The 24,147-nt window shown below is 39.2% G+C and overlaps 1 protein-coding gene across 4 annotated transcripts in view; it reads right to left on the bottom strand.

The window, feature by feature from the left end:
- HOMER1 (homer scaffolding protein 1) overlaps nucleotides 1-24,147 on the bottom strand; it is an 82,142-nt gene that overhangs the window by 18,712 nt on the left and 39,283 nt on the right. For all 4 annotated transcript variants that reach the window (XM_021379782.1, XM_021379784.1, XM_021379785.1 and 1 more), the window contains one exon: nucleotides 6,734-6,890. In XM_021379782.1, coding sequence (XP_021235457.1) covers nucleotides 6,734-6,890 — 157 coding nt within the window. The remainder of the gene's footprint in view (nucleotides 1-6,733; nucleotides 6,891-24,147) is intronic.

Raw genomic sequence — 24,147 nt, 5'->3', positions numbered from 1 at the left:
GGGTTGTATCAGAAACAGTATGGCCACCAGGCATAGGGAACTGTCCCACTGTAATCAGCGTTGGTGAGGCCACACCTTGAGAACTGAGTTCAGTTTTGGGCCCCTCACTGCAAGGATACGGAATTGCTGAAATGTGTTCTGAGAAGAGCAATAAAACTGGTGAAGAGACTAGAGGAAAGAAGAGGAGCAGCTGAGGGAACTGAGATTGTTTAGTCTGGAGAAGAGAAGGCTCAGAGGAGACCTCTTTGCTCTCTACAGATACCTGAAAGGAGGCTGCTGCGATGTGGATGTCCATCTCTTTTCTCAGGTAACAAGTTAGGATGCAAGGAAATGGCTATAACAAGTTGTGCCATGGGAGGTTTAGACTGGACAATAGGAAGAATTCCTTCACAAAGATGGTGGCCAAGCACAGGAACAGACTGCCCAGGGAAGAGGTGGCGTTCTCATCCCTGAACATACTGAAGAGACAAGTGGATGTAGCACTAATAGACAAGATTTAGTGATGAGACTCAGTAGGTAAGCTAATGGTTGGCATGGCGATCTTGAAGAACTTTTCCAACCTCCATGATTCTATGATTCTCTGAGCCAAAAGACTCATTTTATCACAGTGAATAACAGAAAATATGAGATATAAAGCAAAACAAAAGTATGTCTATAAGTAAATTATGACAAGCTTGAAGCTGATGAAAATGGTACCATAAAATCTTACCTATAATAGATAGTATTAGAAACAACTTTATTTACATAAAGAGGCAACTATTTATGTAAATAAGGGTATTTATAAGGCTATTTATACAAAGAGGAAACTAAAAACAGAAATAATAACATAAAATTTGCTAATACAAATGCATTACTTCCCCAACACCATCACACTTGACAGAGGATATGAGTCTGCTGTGGCTTACAGATTGATGACTCAGGCACCAAACTTAAAGCCACAATTACATTATACATAAACCACAAAATATATTATTAAATAGCTCTAAACATGGCACGTAGAGCTGGAAGTACAGTTCTTAATTTTGGAAGCTCGTCTATTTTGTACAACACTATGACCTTACAAGTGACCAAATCTGTCTAAAGCATGGAGATGTACTCACATCCTTCTTCTCCAGCAGGAAAGATGCTATAATAGCCAACTTGTGCGTATAAAACAACAACTACATTGCAGCTAAGCATGCAAACTAATTTCCAAACTTTTCTTTCTCCTTGAAGTAAATTATAAAAATCATTTATACACTCTTTTTCAACACAGTTCCTTTTGGATCAAACAGCATTTCACTTTTGAATTGGCATCACATGCAAGTTGCAGCATGGCAAACTTTAAATAGATATTAGGAAAACAAGTTCACAAGAAGGGAAGAATAGAGCAAACCCCTGCCAGAAAGGAACTAGGAGCACAGGTGGATGGGAAGTTGGACATGAGCCAGCACTGTGCCGTCACAGCCCAGAAAACCAACAGGATCCTGGGCTGCATTAAAATAAGCGTCAGCAAGGCGAGGGAGGTGATCCTGCCCCTCTGCTCTGTGCTGGTGAAGCCTCACCTGGAGTACTGCATCCAGATGTGGAGTCCTCAGTACAGGAGAGACATGGACCTGCTGGACAGTGTCCAGATGAGGGCCACAAAAATGATATAAGGGATGGAATAACTTCTCTGTGAGGAAGGCTGAGAGAGATGGGGCTGTTCAGCCTGGAGAAGAGAAGGCTCCAGGAAGACCTGATAGCGGCCTTTTGGTATCTAAAAGGGGATTATAAGAAAGAAGGGAACAGGGTCCTTCTGATAGGACAAGGGGGAATGGTTTCAAACTAAAAGAGGGGAGATTTAGATTGGATATAAGGAAAAATGTTTTTTACAGTAGGAGTAGTGAAACACTAGAATAGACTGTCCAGATAGGGGGTAGGTGCCCTATCCTTGGAGGCATTCAAGGTCAGGCTGGATGAGACTCTGAGCAACCTGATCTAGCTGTAGATGTCCCTGTTCATTGCAGAGGAGTTGGACTAGACGACCCTTAACGGTTCCTTCCAACTTTAGGGATTCTATGATTCTCTGATAAAAACTCACTGAGAACAAGACTTGGAGGTTCTGGTGGATGAGAAGCTGGACATGAGCCAGCAGCATGCACTTGCAGCCTGGAAGGCCAACAATGTTCTGGGCTGCATCAAAAGAGGAGTGGCCAGCAGGAATAGGGAGGTTGTTGTCCCCCTCTGCTCTGCCCTTGTGAGGCCCCATCTGGAGTACTGCGTCCAGATCTGGGGCCCCCAGCACAAGAAAGATGTGGAGCTGATGGAGCAGGTCCAGAGAACGCCACAAAGATGATCAGAGGGCTGGAGCACCTCTTCTACAATAAAAGGCTGAAGCAGAAGGGGACATTCAGCACAAAGAGAAGGCTGAGGGAAGACCTCATAGCGGCCTTCCAGTACTTTAAGGCGATTTAGAAGAAAGCTGTGGAGAGACACTTTGTCATGGTGCGTAATGATGGGCGTAACAGCTTTAAGCTAAAAGAGGAGAGATTTAGGTTAGATGTTAGGATGAAATTTTTCACTGAGAGGGTGGGTGTGAGGCACTGGCACAGGCTGCCCAGAGAAGCATTCAAGGGCATGTTGGGGCCCTGGGCAGCCTGATCTGGTGGATGGCAGTCCTGCCCATGTCAGGGGGATTGGAACTGGATGAGCCTTAAGGTCTCTTCCCACCCAACCCATTCTGTAATTCTATAATTCTATGATAAACCTAACAGAATGATTACATCATACAGTTTCATAACACTGCTTGCTACTGAACATACCATAGCCAACAGTATCCAGATGCAGCATTTCACAAGCACATACAACTGTATGTGTAATGGAGAAATATCTGGTTTGCAATTTTCTGAAATGGAGGACTACTTCAAATTGAAAGTTTCCAACACACAGGTTAGAACAGCTTTTGTATTGTGCTGTACCGCTAACAGATTGAGATGACCAATTTTTTTTTTTAACATCCTCTGCACACTTTTGCCTAGTTTGATTTGCAATGTTAGCCAAACCTATATTTCTCTTAAAGCAATTCCAATAGAGAGCAGTACTCTAGATGAACTATCCTGTAATAATTTACAGGCACACCCGAGACTCATAAGCACAGAGATATGGAAGACATCAGCAAGTCTCATGGTCAAAAATAATAGAAAACTTTAATACAAGCATGTAGAAGATGACTGTAAGAGCCAGTGCAGATGATCCCATGTTACAGCATTTTTTTTCCTTCAGAAATACAAAATAATTGCAGGAATTTTGTCTGGCAAAGGTTACAAAAAGTAATAATCTATTAATGAATGTATCTAATAGTGTTTGCCAGTAACAGGACAGGACTAAGTGACAGCAATATCAATAAAAAGGGATCATCTACCACCACATCTTGATCATCTTGTCTTGTGGATCTCCCAGCAGTGGGCAGGAAATTCAGTTAATTGTTGTTCTGTATTACCTTTCTTATCCTTGTCAGATCAGAGCTGTATTGTCTCATCTTTGCAATTAAAGTTATTAATACATATTATTATGAAGAATGCCACTTCATTATGTCTATATTTTAGCAAAATGTTATTCACTGTAAAACCTACCAGTGGTCAAATTCACATGAACTTCTGCAGTGTAGTAATCATGACAAAAGTTTATAATTTATATAAATGTATCAACTACGATTATTATTTTTTACTCAGAAAACTGAACCATAGGTTGGAACTTCCACCATTCCAAAGGAGACACTTAAATGAGACAAGTGAAAGCCACTCCATACAAACATATATGACAAGCTTCTGCCTCAACAGAAAATTTCTGAAGCAAAGCAAGTTTGCCATCATCTGACAATTTCTTGAATTGAAAACAATTTGCAAAAAAATGCCAGTTTTAATTACACTTCATGCATTTCATCTAAACAGATGAACACATGCATTTAGAGTCTATTGCAAAATGTCATTCTTCCCAATTAAACTCATTTAGCTCGGATTGCAAGATTTCAAGTTTCATGTCAGTCTAGATATAGGACATTCCCAACAACCTGATATTTGCCATGGATTCTCAGGTCATGGGAGTTCTTGCTACTCTTCCTGAGTTAGGAGAAGGTTAGGTGCAGCCTGCAGAATTTCTCATCCTCATATCAATACAATGATGTGGAATATTTACTGGAAGTGACATACTGAAATGTCCACTTCTTGACAGAATTTACACCCCAGGGTGGAATGTGGTGGATAATCTGTTCCATGATAGCTCCCTAATGTGACCTGAAATCTTATCTGTTAGCAGGCACCAAGGGAGATGACCCTAAGAAAAAGCAGCATGGAGGGCAGAGCAGAGTGGAGGCCCCATGGTCAAACTCCATGATAATCTTTTCAGGAATGGGGACATGGTGATACTACTGGAACTGATAAACTGCCTTGTTGAAGGGAGCCAGCCCTGAACCAGCAGTTTTCCACCTTTCTGTTTGACTAGAGTCACTCTTAAGATCCACCTTAAAGTAAGAAAATAGTATAAAATCGGCTTAAGAGAGGAGGAATGAAAGAGAAGATATCATTGATGACTTCTGAGATCAGTCAACGGGCTGAGTCTCTCTTCCTCCCCATAGGGACACCTATTGGTTGAGATTTGCAAACACAGTTATGCTGAGTACTGCCCGTGGGAAACGGGAATATGTTGTACAGAGCCACTCCATAATTTAATGCATTTGCAGTTTGCCGTATTATTCATATTTTTGGTTATCCTCACATGCTTTGCAGATAGCTCATTTATCAACAGCAATCCAAAATAATCTGTATTTCTGTTGCTTTAATAAACTGCGCTATTCACTAATCCTGCCATGAGAGTTCTCACTGGGTGTGGACAAATTCTTTAAGGGTCACTGTGAGAGCCCATTTGAACATGACTAGATGAGCTGAGCAGTGGACTACTTGTGAATCCATAATCATGATAATGCATCTGTGGAATGCAATCAGACTTAAGAGTGTTAAATTGGGCATCACCCAGAATCTAAGCCTACCCACTCCTAGACCCTCTGATGTCTGAGGACAAGCTGGAACGCAAAGGGGGTTATTTTATGCCAAACTTCTTTGGCCTTTTAATGCAACATCCTCTGACTACTAACAGCCTTCACTAGACAGGTTCACTGCAGGTCTGAAAGAACCTTTTGCAATTCACAGGATTTGGCTAACCACAGTTTCCATATCTTATTTTGTACAAGAGAATACAGCACATAAAATCAAATTAAAAGGTCTGCTGTGTTTGTACTTGACCTTTCCTATCTGTCAGTTTATTCAAGAATACAGTCTTCATGCACAAAAGTATATAGGTCTGTCTTAGTTTCAGCTAGGATGGAATTGTTTTCTTCAGAGTGTCTGGTATGACGCTATGTTTTGGTTCTAGGAGAAAAACAATGTTGATTACACACCAATGATTATAGCTGCCTGCTAAGCAGTGTTGAATTGAGCCAAGGCCATTCTCAGCAAAGGGTCCAAGGAGCTGGGAAGGAACAGGATTAGAACAGCTGACTTAAACTTGCCAAAGGGATATTCCATGCCATATGACATCAAGTGGAAGGAGTTTTGGAGAGGGTGGGAGTTCATCTCACTCTCTTCTGCTGATTGGGGAGCTAGCTGGGCATCAGTTGGGAGATAGTGAGCAATTACTTATGCATCACTTATTATATGCATATATATATATATACATATATATTTGTCATAATTATTATCCTTTTCCTTTTCTCTATCTTAGTAAGTAGTTTTCTCTCAACCCACAAATTCTACCTTTCTTCTATTCTCTCTCCCATCCCACTGGGAATGGGGAGAGTGAGTGAACAGTTGTGTGGAGCTCAGCCACCTGCCAGGTCAAATCACAACAAGGTCCTTTGTTTTTTTTAAATTTTCTTAACTAAGTTCATCTCCTGATATTAACAAAACTGTAATAAATTTACCCCAAATACACCTTTCCTCCATGCATGTCTTATGATTGCCTTCACTTTGCACAGAAATATGTCCTAAGCTACAATTACAAATTCATGTGGATAAACGTGAATAAATTATTATAATTTATTCAGTGTTACATAGGAAAAGAGAAAACAAATTGTATACTTGTTTTCACAATGCAGTCTTCAACGTTGCATACCTTTTATTCCTCCCGAAAGACTGTTACTCTTACCTGCACTATGCTCTAACTTCTGGTTTGTCAAAAGACTTCTGCAAAAGTGAAGAGAATGGGAACCTGTCCCTCACGTATGAATGCAGGAGCAGATCTTTCATTGTATATTGTGAGCTTGATCCTATGCTCAGTTTTCTCTTGGTGCAAGGACAAAAGGAAGCTGTTGGACTTCAGTACCTCTGGAAACTACGAGAGGATTTCTTTATCTTACAGATCTGATGTCATGTTTCTATGGGCTTAAAGGCAAGAGGGAGCTGAACATAATGACTCCATAGCATTTTATGGAGAAGGTCCCGAAACAAATATGATGCAGATGACATAAAATGAAGAGTGAATGCTGGTAAAAGTGTCCTATAGCTAGATAACTTCTGCTGCAACAAAATCCTCTACAGAAAAGGAACTGATAGAAAGGAACTTCCTGAGAAACTCCATGTGCTTTAAAGTTATCATTATTGTCTGTGTCAAAGATTTACCTAAAACTTCCACATTCCACTTATTTGTTCTGTTTCAAAATGAGTGAATATATGCACCACTACTTCCATCTCAATGATCCTGGCTGATTGCCTTGACTTACCCGCTTATGAAGACGTTCTGCTTCCTCCTGATATGCAGCGAGTTGTTGTTTCCATTGTTTTACATTGGCAGTGGACTCCAGCAGGGCTGCTGTGAGCTTGGCATTATTACCCTTGAGTGTGGCCAGTTCTGCCTCCCAATGCTTGCTGATTGTCGAACTGCAAGAACAGAATGAGAATGATCAGACTCCTCAAACCTCTATGACTAAATGTTCAAATGAGAATGCAAATACTCAAATAATCCAAACTTTAACTGCAGAAAATAGTCATCAACAGAATTTTTAGTATTAGATATATCATTACTGGAAAACAACCTCTAAAATGTCAGCTCAACAAGTTATTTTGTTTTAATAAAATGTTAAGGAGGATGAAATCCACACCAGCTTCCCAAATGCAACACCTTGTAATTCCAGAATATGCACATAATATGATACGATACGATACGATATGATATGATATGCATATCACTTTAACATCTATGCATTGACTATAAATGCTTTTTCAACCTATTACTTAATGAAAGATATTGTAGAAGAACATCCATCACAAAAGTGATTAAGAGAGCTAATGTAGTGCTTTGGAACTACAGCTTAGTTGCCCTAATGCAAGCCTTCTGTGACTGAAATATACATTATATTTTCTTTTTAAAATTTAATTTATACTTAAAATTCAAAGATCGTAAATTTCAACAACATAATACTGTTAATTATACTTCAGTAATACTGGCAAAGAAGCTAAAATCAAGAATCACAGAGATATTTTTCCACTACTGCAAATAGGATTCTGATGGTGGAGTTTATTGAGTAGCCCATGGAGGAACAATTCCTGCCTGTAGTTTAGTTAGTATCTGAGCAAATACAGGCTTTTAATTTACAAAGATAATTAGTCATCCATCATCAGTAGACTCCATCCTTACACTGAGTATGCAAAGGAGAAAACATGTCAGACATATCAGGTGAATGTATTAGTATCCAAACAGGTCATTATTGTTTACCTTTATAAGGACAACAGCATGTGAGGTGCACATCTACATGGAAAATATAGAGAGAAAATAATTCCTTTTGTCTAATTAGCTTATTATTAAAAGCATCATTGAAAACCAATGAGCTGTAACTCTGGTGAAAATGACTTTGCATATATGGTGAATTATGACTAATTATTATAATGTAATATGTTTAATTATATTTTGCATTTAAGTTTATAGGTCCATTTGAACTTGCATATAGGAGCAATGAAACATTCTGCCATCATTCTACCCACTACGTTTCTTTTTTTCTACTTGTATTTGCACAGCCTGTTCCAGAAAAGCATGTTTGGGGAACATACGAAGTTCTTAGAGAACTTCCTGAGGTGTTGAAAGCCAGCCAGTCACTAAGTAATATTCATTATCCATTCAGATCACATCTACTGTTTCACTAAAAAGGGATGTCTGATTCTTCCATGCTACTGCATTTTCTTCCAAATATATTGCTCCATCCCCTTGAACAGGAATACACGTTCTTTCAGAAGAGGAATATGAGTTCTTTCAAATTGTTCTAGCATTGCGTGAACTATTCAACTAATCAGAAGTTCACCACTGGAAATTTTAAATCTTAAATGACTAAACTAATATAATGATAATCCTATTTCATCAGGGAACATTGACTCACATATTAAAGAAGATGAGAACAAATTTCTGAAGCAATGTCTATGCTTCTGGTTCTCTAATCAAATTTATTTTTCATCTATAACAGCACATCATGTCAACAAATTCTGTAAAAATTATGCTAAAATTTTAGCTCATCATCATACTCCCATTTCCTTCTGGATGTTCTGATCTTGCAAACAAACGACAACACCAGCAAGTTCGTGCAAGTGAATGGCCATATTCAATAGCTCCATTACAGCAGGATGAGTAGAAAACTGTGTGTGTGACACTATTCATGTTTACAAAATGTATCTTAATACTCATCTTTCCTCAAGAAGAATTACACACACACAAGACTCTATATTCACTTAACTCAGTAGATTACAAGACGTGTCTTATTACAGAAGAGAACTGTTTGACCACTTCATATCACAACTGAAGATGCAAAAAGGGTAATGAAGAGATTTTTTAGCTTGTACTGTGTACGCTCGCAATGATACAGGTAAACTTTTATAAGCTGAGAAGATCTCGTAAGACAGACTCCTAGCTAATGCTGAGTAATCACACGAGTGGGTTTCCTTGTATGTCTCACCTTCACCTTCGCTCAGTGCCCTAACCACCCTGACAAGAAGGCAGCTAGGAGCTCTTCCATTATTCTTTGTTTACTGGAAGGCCAGTGTTAAAAATGAATCATGTATTTTCTCTTACTGCTGTAGTTACTCTGGTTCAACAGCCGGAAGGTTTCTTAGGAGCCGGTTGCTTTAAACTTGCAATTTTCAACAGAACTGTACCAGTAGTATTTCTGAACCTTACTTTTTATCTCTAAAAATCTACATAGTGGGCATGAACATGTCTATTGTAAAGCAGATGTTATTTGCTTATAACATATAAACTCATTTTTCATAGAAATAATCTCTACTATGTCTTTTACAGATTGTACTACTGCTCCATAAAATAGAATTATATTACTTAAATTAGCCTAGTTTTGTATTTGATAATACACAATAATTTTTCAGTTATTTAAGGTTATCCTGTTTCTTCTCATAAAAGTCAGCATTCTCCAACATAAATACAATGTGATGGGTATCATTATGAGGAAACAAAGAATCAAAGGCATGGATTATTTTTTGTATTACTATAATTCTAAAAATCATAATCTGATTAAAGTAGCCTGGAACCAATTGTAGGAGTGCTGATTTAGCTTTTTCAAATAACTTACTGAGGAAAAAAAAAAGCATCCTTTGTAGATTATTTTGATTAAAACTGGACTTATTTAGATTTAATTATTTTAGGAACAAATAAAAACACACACGCAACAGTCTGCTCTCAAACCACACTAAGATTACCTGCACTGAGGTCTATGCCTGTAGGTTACACTGATTCAAATTTACCTACAGCTTCAGAGTAAGGACTGAGAAAGACACACTTCAGGCTCAGCAGCAATTCTCCCTTAGGAGAGAAAATTCTGGGGCTAACACCTAGGGCGGGAAACACACAGGTCTAGAAGCTGAAAGCACACACATGCGAAATTCAAAATTACAATTAAGTCCATGGATAGGACTACAGTCCCTCAGGATAGGTATGGGAGGGCTACACATACTCCTTAAAACCTTTTATTTAACTTCTGATTGAAAGGCTTTTTGCTAAACGGAATTGATTTTGCCCTCAGTGTATTAGAGTGCATCATAGGAAATACAAGCAAAACTCTGTCAGTTGTCTTAAAGGTTGCAAACATCTGAAACAAAACCAAGTGTATTTGCTCATATGAAAAGGGAACACGTATCCAATGGTGAAAGTGATCCAAACAGCAATGCAGCTTCTGTCACAACACCTTGAAAGTTGTTTTGCAGTGCAGCTCAAAGAGCAGAGCAGTCTGTACACAGGGCGACACAGGCACAAACATATTTGTGTGAGCTTAAGGATTCAACATGCCTAAGTATGTTTTTTTGTTGTGTTCTGAAAGCCAGGCATCCTTTTACTGGGATTGCCACAATTTTAATACACATTTCTTCAGGCCTGTCACAATTACCAATACTGGATTCCTGGCACACTTCAAGTTTTAAGATGTTTTTTCACAAAAAGAAACATCCTTCACACTTCTGCTTGTTGCCTGTTTCTCATCATGAAAAGCTCTACTGAATGCTTAAAAGTATTATAACAGAAGATGAAGCCTGGTCATTTCCCTTGTGAAAATTCTGAGTGTCTGAACACAAGATAACAAGCTGCTTTACAAACAGCTGCATCAGTGTTTCTGCAGTGGTGGAGTATAAACCAAATACAAGAGAGAAAATGGGCCTGTAATGGCTAACAGTAAAATAGGAGTATTATTGCTTTAGCTGACCACAATGTACAAAAATTGCTTCCATAACAAAGGCTTAGGTCATCCTGATTGTAAGTAAAATTATCTTCACAGAGTCAACTGTTCATGCGACTGCAAGCACTTCTTAGCAAGTAAACATTTCCAGAATCTCTGATCCTTGGTACTGGACACAGAATCTGTTATGTGGGTAATATCTGACACCTCCACAGCCAGAACAATGCATGGTGTCCATCTTCAAGGCAAAGGCTTCAAAGTCACATATGTATCTTCTGTAGCACTCAGTACTTTTATCCCTGCTATAACATGCTCCTACAGCAAAGCACTGTCTGGTATCCCATAGCATAACCATGACACCCCTGAAAACTGAAGTAGGATTCAATGATCTTGCATACCTTTAGGCATTCTGACCAATTAACATTAAGCTGGTCTCCGTTCTCACTGGGTATTGGCTATAACTCCAGTAAGTCACCGAGGAATAGCTTCACTATCTGTCCATCTGTGACCTGAATAGAGTGCCAGAGGCTATAAATGAGAATCTTTCTCTGCAAAGTAGGTCACTTACAGAAAATTAATCCTAAAAGCTTCAGTCACCATGTTTAGACAGCTGGAGAAGGCTTGCACAGGCAGGGGCAGGGAGCACACATTAATGAGCTGTATTCAGAATGAAGTTATTTCAAGAGATGCCTTCAAGAAATAAAGAAATAAAAGCAGTCCAAATCAAGAGATGTTTTCTGAGATATTGCTTATTCATTACATGCTGCACTGTAGGCAATATCAACACTGTAAAACAGGGTTTAAGCTTTACTTCAGATTTGTAGAAATAAAGGGTGTGCAGAATTATGCTTTATTAATATTCTATGGTTTAAATACTGGATTTGTTGCTTTAAAATTGATTAATTTAAAAGCTGGATTTCCTACTCTGCTGTAGTCACAGTTGCAAACTGTTGCTTAAGGGCAGGTAAATTCTTTAGGTGTCACTGATCTGCACTATGGATGTATGATGAGCTGCACTGTCTTGGGATAACAGAAAAGTGGAATGTGGTTGAAAAGTACTGGAGTACTTTTACTACAACATTTGGCATCTGGTAATAGTAACTAACTCCACAAGACTTGACAAACATGAATGAAGCAGAGTTCCTGCAGCTGCTGTTCAGATTATAAATAGTGGCACATGCTGGAAGCAGACCAAGAGCCTGGTGGAGTGGGCACTACCAATCAGCAGGAGAGGAAAGTCAGCTGGCAACTAGCAACATGTTAGCCGCGCTGGAAGTAAGGAGCAATCCTTTCTGACAGCTGTGCTGGTGAGCTGTACGGTGCAGCTCTTCAAGCTCAGGAAATCAAAGGGGGCTTGTAATGATTTTGTTTGCTTAGAGCAGTGTCAGATAGCTCTACTGAAATCAGTGTAGCTTCTTCTTCCCTTCAGAAATGTAAGGTAAGAGTTTGTATTTATGTAAGGCTCTTGGGTGAATTTGGTAAGGAATTCTGCCCAAGATCCTTAGGAAATCTGTCATATGAAATAAAGTCCTGCAAATGTTCTTCCACAGTGCTGTAAGAACAGTTACTGCTCCTATCCACAGTGGGGATAAGACGGTAAGCTTTAAAGGGCACTTTAAGATAACTTCATAAGCTCCAGATAATACTGAGGTCCTAGGCTGGAAGGGTGAGGACTCTGCAATGGGCTACAGTTCCAATTGCTTCCATTCAGATATGACTCTGTTAGATGCAGATAATGACTCTGCTGGCACAGAGGATGATAGCAGCGTGCCTCAAAGTATTCCTGAAAGCTCACGAAATCCTCTTTCATTCACATCGGGAGTTAAAGTCCTCCATTCACATCCTGATTTAGAAAACATTTCAACCAGGCATTTTGGGAATTTCACTCATTTACAGAGATTTCAAAGGGTATTTCCTACGGCCACCTATTCAAAGTGGAAAGCTACTTCACCACAGAAAGGTTTTAAACACGATGGTTTTAGAGTTTGTCCTGCTGCAAGTCCAAAGTACCATACGCTATACGGCATGAAACTCAAATTTCTTAAGTCTTCCTCTCTCCTAAATATTCAAAACAAATTTGGAAACAGAAAAGCTTTGGTAATGCATTCAATTATACCTAACTAGGAGTCCTAGAATGAGCAGAAAGCTGAAGAAAGAGCAGCGGAGCAGACAGACATCAGGTCCTACCTCACCATTCCAGGAAGATGCAACAAAGAAAAATCCTGGTCATACAAAGTTGTACAAAGCCATCTGCTTGTACAGGCCTAATAGATCCAAACACTCAAAAGATGCTGAAGTTGTGTGCTTGAGGAGCATGGTCATCTACCACACAGTTAAATAATGGAAGACTAAACAGCAAAAGAGGGAAAGCTATGGAAGGAATGACAGCTTCTGTAAGTAGGAAGCCTAAGAAATAAGACACAAAACTGCTACCTCTATATGACTACTGCTGATTGTGTTTTTATCTGAAGTTGCAATTAACTGGGCACATGCAAAAGGAAATGTTATTTGATAAACTGGAATTTATTCTAATAAATGGTAAGTCTTCTTAAAGTTATAATCAAGAGATAATTACCAGGAAATTGCTTTGAGTTAAATATTTTCAGTGAGGCCAATGAAAAGCTAATTAATATTCAAAAAAGATGTTACTCTTAATTAGAGTATTCAAAAGAATTTTTAGCAAAGGAAGATAGGTACTCTGGGGAGAGAAGTAGGAATATTAACTGAGCATGAAAGATGTGTACTTCCCTTTGGGACAAGGAATATCCATATGATCTCAATGGAGTTACATCAGCACAAAACAAAGGAAACATAGTTGTGAATCAGCTCTTTAGATTGGAGTAACACACACAGTTTAAATGACAAATTTGGTTGTAGCTCAAAGGAGGCTCATGAAGCATATTTGAAGTGAGGAGATATTCAATATCCTTGAACTCTCGAATCCTATCTCAGTGTAGATGACAGAAATGCAGAATCTTCTTCTGCAAATTTGGATGAGGGGTTCCTATGGAGCTGTTACAAGTTCCTCTTTCATATGTGTGTTTCATACATGACTTTTCATTTGCATTTAACCTTTCATTTTGATCATGTTTTCAGGTTCTAAATTATCCAAAGCACACATGTAGCCTGTGGACAGAAGAGCTGACATTCCAGTGTTGCTATAGACAGTCCTGTTATTAGGCATCTCTTGTCTTATGCTGGGGCAACGTCAAAATCTTTGCAGAGGAGACTTGATGGATGAAGCTGACCAAAGAGGTTGAATAATGGCACAGACACCTTTCACTGTGTGGCACATGACTATGCAGTGAAAATCAGTGGCTATATCCTATTTATCTCTTACCGCTAAAATCCATGCACTCTACTTCATTAAGACAGTCTTATCACAGGACCTACCACAAGACAGACAGCTTTTCAGTATTGAAGCTTATCACTGAGAAATAGACCTCAACTAAATTAAATAATTTTTAAGAAGGAAATATTCCATGGAAACACTTTCCACCACATCTCAGCATTACATTCTTCTAAAAGATAACAAAACTAGAGACAAAAATGACCAAGCATGGTGATGTACACAGCTTTCTGAAACACTAGGAGTCAATTGTGATAGTTCTGGAAAGGCACTCCATAGGATGGAGAAGATTGGGTATTAACACAAAATGAATGCTTCAGCTACAGTCCTTATCAGTGAGGGATTTAGATTCCACTCTTGACCCAAGTTAAAGTGTGGTAAAAAAAGAGGAGTCATTCTTCCAAACAGAATCAATGAAGAAACATTCCAAGCTTCTTGCACTGTCTGCTACTGCACTCCGGTTGTATTTAGGTAAGTGACATTTAAACTCTGATTTTCATTAAACTTACACTGTTAACAATTTAATTCATGTCTTTTAAACATTGTATCAGAATGTGAAAGACTTGTATTTAGCCAGAACACCACAGCAGCACTAAAATCCTAATTTCCTCATTTTAATCTTACTTTTTTAAAAAAGATCTCATTTTTGTCTTAGTTGTTTAATTTCATACAACAAGGAGGCACTATGTTATCTTTTCATGAAAGTCATACAGCATAAAATAAAATCAGTAACTCTGTTTTATAATTTTAACCACTTACATGTGGCTAAAAATTCCTATGATTTTTTGAACTAAACATTGAAACCTTGCAGTCCTAAAATTTCATCACATATTCTGAAAAAATACAATGCAGATTTTCCCTCAGTCCTCCACTGAAATTGCTTATCAATATCACTATGAGGTATTTTATTCTTATACTTGTAATGTAACTGATATTATTCCAAATTGATAAGCAGTTATTTTTTTATTCCATTAAGTTAATACAGAATATGAGGAATAATTCCTTGCTGTTGCTATGGTGCAAAATACTTCAAATATTCCGACAAAACTAAATTTTCAAAAGCAACCTAAGTTATTTAGGAACTTATGTCTCATTTTCTAAAATGACTAAGTATCTGGCTGTGAAGAAAGTCAAACTGACTAGAGCTCTTATGGCACTTAATCACTATACAAAAGCAATTAGATGATGTGGTTATCAGCAAGTGAGATACTAGGACACAATGACTCTGACATTAAAATGATCCAAATGAAGGCCACTTGCATTCTGTAACTCATCTGTATACATAAGAATTTAAAGCAACTTAACCTTAAATTCACACTTCAAATCAGTACAAATTAATTTTCCAGCAGCTCTGAGTAGACAAAAGCCTGTTTCTTTCAAAAACCCTATCTAGAACAACGTGCATCGATACAATCCATTCTCTGCCAGTAACAGAAAAAATGAAAAGACTGAATGTGACTGCCCTATGCTTCCCTCAATCATTTATTGAGTGCTTTCCTGGTTTTAAGAATTTCAGTGAATTGTGCTCTCAATTACGTCTTTGTGAGTTTGAGCATCTCTCCCACCTTCACCACAGGCATGCTGTGACAGTAATGTCAAGGAACAGCTCTTTTCCTACTGAACACATCTCCACTCCCAAGCAGAACAGGGCCCAAAGCCCTGAGCATCTGAAGGCCCTACAAATTTGCAGCCTCCCCAGACTTCTCTGGTCCATACCAGCTAGCCAAACTGTGAGTGCAGTTTGTATAATCAGACAGGCATCTACATAGTCTTCCAAAATCACACAACAAGGCTTTATGCAATCTTCAGGCCTCCCCTGCCCAGCCAGAAACCCTTATGGCCACACACATTCCACAGTGACACATGGCAATATGGCTGCCAAACCACTGCATGTATCTGGAAAGGACTCTGGACAAATGGAAACTGTGTCTTATGCCACAAGAACGCGACATGGGCCCATGCAATAACATGTGAACGTGGTTTAGATGCTGGTCCCTGGTGTCAAGGCCTGTTTTATTTGGCAGTGTACATGTAGATGATGGGAGGCAGCTGCAGCCACAGGTTGATTCTACAGAGATCAGCAGTGAAGGCCAGGTTTGCAGAGCGAGGGCAGATAGAGCTGCAGTGGAGTGGGCTGAGGAACTGCACCACGTCGCGCAGTGAGGTGGCTAAAGGCACCCTTCTTGGTCCCATAAATCAAACACACACCATACAACAGGGTGGAGATTCTTCGCAAAAGCCTCTGCTGCATTTCTAGGTACTTCTATGGCTTAAATTAGAGTGTGCTGCATGTCTGCCAGTGACAGCAGGCATTACAAGTGGTCCAATGTGACAGATACATGTGCTCTTATGTTAGACTTACTGGAACTTTTTTGTCAGTGATATCACAGGACACCTTAGTCTCAAAGACTATCTAATGCTGGTTCCTGTCTTACTACCCCAACAAACTGAATTTAGCAGAACAATAATTGCAGATGCAGGACCTTACAAATCCTCTATCAGGAACAGAAAGACCTTCCATAGAATGATGAATATAAGTATTTGGAATATAGCGGAATGTTGTTTGGAATATAAATGGTATAAAGATTCTGAATGAAGACTATCTGACCTCCACTCAGCTAGAACATTAGTTTATGTCACAGTACGAAATAATAACAACCACTTGTGCAATTAATGCCTGAATTACAATTGTCAATTTGCTTGTCCTAGTAAATATGATGACATGCATTAATTGCACAGTTGGTATAGGAGATGAACTGTCAGTTTATTTGTTGACAACAATGTCATTTTATTCCATTAAGGGAATAGAGGCTATGTGAAACTATGGTAGATTTAATTAAGCTTCATTTATCTCCTCTGATAGCCATGCAATTACTTAGAGGCAATAGCCTAAATATACAGCCCAAACTAAATCATCTATGGAGCTGTCAGAAAAACTTAAAAGAACAAGCAGTAAGCGCACATGAAATATATGACCAGAATATACCATACTGACTGTGTGGGTTTGAGAAAAACAACTTGCTAGTGTCTTGCAAAACTTATCAGTGGATAGAATCATAAAATCAATGAATCACAAAGGCTGGAAACGACCTCCAAGATCATCCAGTCCAACAGTCCACCTACCACCAATATTGCCCACTAAACTATGTCCCTTAGTACCACATCTAAATGTTTCTTGAATACCTCCAGTGATGGTGACTTCACCACCTCCCTGGGCAGCATATTCCAATGCCTGACGACTATCAGAGAAGAAATTTTTCCTAAGATCCAGCCTGCCACTCGTGTTGTTTTCTATCTCAAATTTTTATAGAGAATGGAAGTATTAAATTTGCCTTGTTTAAACCAAATCTGAATTGAAGAAAAGACTAAATTTTTTGGACTAGTTTGATCTTGTAGTCAAATCTACTTTAAAAAAATTAAATGAATGAAAAAAAGATGAAAATTTGATACATGAAAGTCTCTGATACTGGCACTTCTTCTATGAACTACAGGTTAACACCAGGAAGAAGCATTCCCAATACAAGTTTCTCTCTCCTTTCCTGTAAAAAAAAGAACAGTTCTTGTAGAAAAAAACATGTCATAAACATGTCATCTTCATTAACTTTCCAGCTGTTGCTAGTTCTTTTTCACTCAGTCTAGACTTGTGGGATCTAAATGATTTTATTTCCTTCAGACTCTTTCCAGAAAAATGCACAGGTCAGATGATTTGGCTCTTAACTGAGCTTATAGATAAAAAGGAAATAAATATAGGCTAGTTCTTCCCAATTCAACACTTTACTGAAACACCAGTTTCAAAAAAGAATCCTGCTCTCCCCTTCAATTTACACATTTATTTTCTAACATCGTGAATTCTATTTCACCTCATTGATTAGTCATCTGGGATAGGAAAAGGGTACAGCAAGCAGTATGATATGAAGATGTATAAATGTAAGCTTCCCTGAGGCTCTCACTGCACTGAATGAAAGTAAGCCCAGCACAGATGATTTCCTAAACTGCTAAAGTAGAATAATAACACTAAAATCTCTGAAAAATGTAGCAAGATGACACACGAGCTGTGTTGTCGTGTAATTCCATTAGTTTTAAGTTTTTACAGTATTTCCTATACGAAGTGAACATGTAGGTCTCAGTCACACACAGTGAGTGGAGGACAGTTTGTGCTAATTAAGCTATTTTAATGATCTCTTAAAATTCAGGGCAACTTAATATCAGTTGCCTGCATGAAAAACCATGTTTTGAGACAATAAACCAAAATCTCATTTCTCCATTTATTCTCACATTCAGAGAGGAAACTTATTACTTTTTTTCTTCAGCAAACTAGACGGTTAAATAATTTACTACTAGCATGAAGCACAATTCACTTAGGAGGGTGTTTGTTTTGCTTTGTATGGGTCTTGTTACTGCAGTCTCCCAGAAGAACAGCTTCCAAAATTCTAACTTGAGCTTCAAAACTAAACTCTTTGCATTCCATGAAAGAGAGATAGAACATCATTACACCAAGTGCCACAGAATAAAAACTACAAAGGCAACAACCTTACAAACAAAGCGCATCACTACAAATGGACCAATAGTCCTGTTTTATTTCTGTGTGCTTGAGAAAACAGAGGCCTAGACATTCCACACATTTTATTTCAACACATTCACCCAGCTCCAGGTTTCTTCATTTGCCAAATGGCTTAAAAGTTGATAAAGAAAAGCCCTCTTAAATTCTACATTATTGCTGATTTGTGCCAGTCCAATTCATTAATGACATAATTCATTCAAGACTACTCAATGCCACTGTGGAAAACCTTGATGATGCTTATGCATTGTGAGTTTTCCACATCTTACCAAAATGCTATTCAGCAACTTGAATTCATCTCATCAGAGACCTCTGTTACATGGTCAAAATACTGATTGACACAAACTGCTTCCTGCTTGCACTACAAAATGTCAGTGCCATCTATAGTGATATTCAAGGTACTCAAAAGATGTGACGTGTTAGGTACAGAAGGGTTCCCTGAAGTATAAAATGCTGAAATATCACAGGATCACCATTTAGCAGTGTTCCTCATTATATTCCTCGAGCTAACTCTTCCATCAAGAAGAGAACATATCATGTACTTCATGTTTTTTAATATTCCACTCATATATTTATTCGTGCCTGCCCTGAACCTTTGCCCACATGTGCACGACAAAGATTGCTACCATCAAACTTCCACTGCAAAGGGTCTTCCCACCAGAGTGCAATAGAAAATCAACATGATACCCCTCCTGACAAATATTTTCAGTAACATAAATGCTGTGTGTGGAGCCCGAACAATGCTTATATGCATTCAGATGCATTCTAGCAAGGTTCACAACCTTTATCAACGACCTTTTACTTGAGTTTTCCAGGGGCTCAAGCTATCTTAATAAGAACCAACACCTGGGGAGGAGAATCAAGTGCATGAAATAACCTACCAAGGAGACAGGGCAGTGTGACAGCAATGCCAGCGAGTGCACTACTGTGTTACTTCTGTGGAAAAGAGAAGCACAGCTCTGAATCATAATGTTGGCAGGAGGTACAGTTTTTTGCTAAAGAGAACACAGTTGATGAAATCTACCTCCTCCAGGTTTAGATACTCGAAAGCTGTAAGAAATATCATCAGACGGCAAATTTATCTGACTGGTGTTAGGCACCTATCTGGGATAAAAGGCATTGGGCACTATGAAATGAAAAATTTCCAGGCCCTAATGTCACGAGAACATAGCAAAATTTCCTGGTTTCCCCCCAGAAAACCCACACCACAGCTTGCTACAAATTGGGTTTAATTGTAAAGCCTACCTATAAGTAAGGGAAAAATCCTCTGCAATGTTAATTCAACCGGCAAAAATGACACAAACCAAACAGTATGATACTAAGAAGCTAGTGTGGGTCTTCTGGATTTAGACTTAAAACCAGGTTTTTTACTTTATGTGAAAATTAACTGCTCCCAGTCCTTGGTCCTATATCTCTTACAGGGGTGCAAAGAGATCAGTAAAAGCATGCAGTGCTAAACAGCTTTTGAAATTCAGTCAGCTCTACTCCACATAAACTCTAGGCAAAAATTACTTTGATGAAACCTATTTTTTGCATATGGGCTTCATTTGAATATGAAACAATTCTTCTAAAAAGTACACTAGATACTCATGCTACATGTTTTTAATATAGAGAGTCTTCTGAACTGCTTTTTTCTGCTTTGTCAAACATTAGGTTTTTAACATGAGTTCTTTCAAGAAGTGGATATAGCTAATGCATTTGTTAGGATCCTTTCAACAAACAAAAAGATCATCAAGTAGCTTTTTCAAATTTGCCACCATTTTTTTGCACCATACAGACTGTCCTATGCTGGCTCTGAACTGGAGAATCAGAGAATTGTGGATTCATTGACGTTGGAAAAGACCTGTAAGATCATCTAGTGCAACCATCAACCCTGTTGCTATGACCAAAGTGCAGGACCCAGGACTTGGTCTTGCTGAACTTCATCCCACTGGCCTCAGCCCAGTGATCCAGCCTGTCCAGATCCCTCAGTAGGGCCTTGCTACTCCCAGGCAGATTGACACTTCCTGCCAGCTTGGTGTCATCTGCAAACTTACTGAGGGCACACTTGAACTCCCCATCCATGTCATCAGTAAAGACATTAAACAAGACAGGTCCCAGTGCTGACCCCTGGGGAACACCACTGGTGACTGGTCACCTGCTGGATCTAACTCCATTCATCATCGCCGCATGGGCCTGGCCATCCAGCCAGCTCTTTACCCAGCAAAGAGTACATCTGTCTATGCCATGAGCTGCCACCTTCTCCCGGAGAAGTCAACAGATGCAGCACAATTAGCTCCTAAGATGAGCTCCACATGAGCCAGAAGTCAAAAATATTCCAGGTAACAGAAGTGTTCAGTCAGCTCTATCCAAGCCCCTTTGCTGTGAAACCACTGGAGCTAATCCTTGCAGCTGCTTAAGGTACAATAACTCATGAGATTTAACTACAGCAAAGGAACAGGAGCTGCCACCACCTCAAAAAATTACTCTCCTTCTCTGCTTCCTCTTAATGCAAGCAGAATTTGGAGGAGCAGTATCTCATGCCTTCAACAGGAAAAGAATCCATAACTAAAAATGCCTGTTGCCAGCTATCTAGGGCTCAGGCTTCCATGGTCAATCCCCCAGGAGTAATTTATCTAATTGATTAAAAATTAGCTAATTTGTAAGTCCATATGGGCTTCATTAACACAACTTGAGCACTTTTCAAATGGCAAAGCACTCCTTTCAGGAGCATATTTCAGTCCACAATTAATAATTCACCATCACTGAAAGTGGAAATACTTTATGACTTAAGACGATGGGCACCTTGTAACGCAGGTCAGATGCAGTGTAAATTCCCTTGACCAATATCTAATCATATAAATGCCAACAAGAATATAGTAATTGATATACTCTTAAGCCGCAGAAGATGGTTCTAGGTGGACTGATTTCCGCTTTCAGTGTTCTTCTCCAAAGAAAGGGTTTAGTTAAGAAGGGAGTAATACAGGGAAGACTAGAAAGAATATTTAAATACATAAAGCAAATGGATTCTTTAGTCTCAAATGTGAGCTGCTAAAGGCTGAAGGTATATTTATTTATATCCCTCTTGAAAATTTGAGAAAAAAAGAGTTTTGCACTGTCTCAAGAATAGTAATATAGTCATTCATATTGTCATGATTGTTTTATGTTATCATCAGACAATCCAGATAGCAGTGAAACTGTAAGTACCCAGCATATAAAAACGTTAGAACTCAGTATCTATCTATGTACATCTGTAGCTTTTCATATGAGAACTACAAGTCACTCAAGATCCACAGCTATGCCTGAGACAACACAGAAGGCAGAGCACTGCACTGGTGTCAGTAAGAGAAGGACTGAAGTTGTAACATATGTATTCAATGGAGCATCACTAAAATGCATTCAGTTATAGACTTCTTTCTTTTTCTAAAGTACATTCCTTAAGTATGGGTTTGGCCTGCTGCCTGGAGAACTTAACATAGATCTTTATCAGATACATGTATGATATACAAGAGAATAAAGCACACAGACAAAGTACAGAGACAAAGAGATTATTGAGAAGTATAGGAGAGTGGGCAAACAGACATTATACCCGGCATGGGGTAAAGGGGCCAAGCAACTTGGAAATACAAAGATCCTATATTTGAAAAGATCCAACTGAAAAGTTTGGACTTGTTTTTCTTGTTCTCTTGGAGTTTTTTTACAGCCTTTTTCTTTCAGATGATTTTAGTTCCCACCTTCTCAGTACACTGGGAAACTGAATCATGGTAGACGGGTGAAGTTACAGAATTACTTGAGCAACTGGAGATGTTTCTTTAGTAAGTATACACATTTCAAAAATATTCAAGAAAGAACGTCTTTGGGTACATGATTATGCAGGCTTTAAAGAAATGAAGCTACATTTTAAAAGTGAGTCATTGTAATGACTTGTAACAGATTTTAAGATACCAAACCAACAGTGTTGGTCTTCTAAACTATGAAATACTAAGTTTTCCTTTGTTTTCTGTATTTTTATTTAAAGATGTTTTTTGGCTTGTAGAATTTGAACTCAAAATTGCTCAGTGGGACTTCATATTCCTTCTCAGGAATACCTCGCACGCTTTTTACCATGACTACAATCAATTTCACAAGTGCATCCATGTTCTGTATGCTGATTTTACAAAACAAAGCAAACTTGACAACAAATGAACCTTGAAATAAAATAAAAATCAAAATAAAATAATGATGCATGCTGTTCAGCAGCCTACTTAAAAGTGATCCGAAGAACACTGGTGGTCGATGGCTCAACGTCTGGATGGAGATTAGTGATGAGTTGTGCACCCCAGGGGTCAGTACTGGGGCTGATACTCTTCAATATCTTCATCAATAATATTGACAGTGGGGTCGAGTGCACCTTCAGCAAGTTTGCTGCTGACACCAAGATGTGGGGTGGTGACAACACAGCAGAGGGACAGGATGTCATCCAGAGGGACCAGCACCAGCTCGGGCAGTAGGCCCAGGTGAACCTTATGAGGCTGAACAAATCCAAATGCAAGATCTTGCACGTGGCTTGAGGCAACCCGCACTACCAATACAAACTGGGAGATGAAAGAATTAGGGAGAGCAGCTCTCCCGAAAAAGATCTAGGGATACTGGTGGATGGGAAGCTGGACACGAGCCAGCATTGTGCCCTTGCAGCCCAGAAAGCCAACCATATCCTGGGGTGCATCAAAAGAAGTGTGGCCAGCAGGGCGAGGCAGGTGACCCTGCCCCTCTGCTCTGTACTGGTGAGGCCTCACCTGGAGTAGTGCATACAGATGTGGAGTCATCAGTACAGGAGAGACACGGACCTCTTGGAGCACATCCAGAGAAGGGACACAAAAATGATCCAAGGGATGGGACACCCCTCCTACAAGGACAGGCTGAAAGAGCTGGGGCTGTTCAGCCTGGAGAATAGAAGGCTGCGAGGTAACCTGATAGCGGCCTGTCAGTATCTAAAGGGGAGCTATAGGAAACGAGAGAACACTCTTTAGCAGGGTCTGTGGTGACAGAAGAAGGGGAAATGGTTTCAAGCTCAAAGAGGGTAGATTTAGGTTGGACATAAGGAAGAAGTCTTTTACAGTGAGGGTGGTGAGGCACTGGCACAGGTTGCCCAGAGATGTGGAGGATGCCCCGTCCCTGGAGATTTTCAAGGCGAGGCTGGATAAGGCCCAGGGCGACCTGATCTCGCTGTGGTGTCCCCGTTCACTGCAGGGGAGTTGGACTAGATGGCCTTCAGAAGTCCCTTCTAACTCTAAGGATTCTATGATTCTATGGTAACACAAATCTTCAGTTCTTTTTTAATTTCCCTTCTCTAGAACTGTGTAGCCATGTGAATGATTTTCATGTGGATGGTAATACATAACCTGAAACCAAGGTCTAAACTATTCTCCAGTTTCACAGAACAAGATTATGACTTCAGAGTCCATTTTAGGGATATAAAACAGCAAATGAACAGATCTGGAAAAGTTTATTAGCACTTGGTTACTAGTACAGATGGTTGTGTGTTTGTTCTGTGTTGTGAAAGATGAGTGTACTAAGTCTTGTGCTTGAAATGAAGCAGCTACCTATCAG

The sequence above is a fragment of the Numida meleagris genome, chromosome Z (genome assembly GCF_002078875.1).
Source record: "Numida meleagris isolate 19003 breed g44 Domestic line chromosome Z, NumMel1.0, whole genome shotgun sequence".
In the NCBI taxonomy this organism is placed as follows: domain Eukaryota; kingdom Metazoa; phylum Chordata; class Aves; order Galliformes; family Numididae; genus Numida; species Numida meleagris.
Note: the sequence above shows the minus strand (reverse complement) of the source record. Positions and strands in the feature narration are given on the sequence as shown.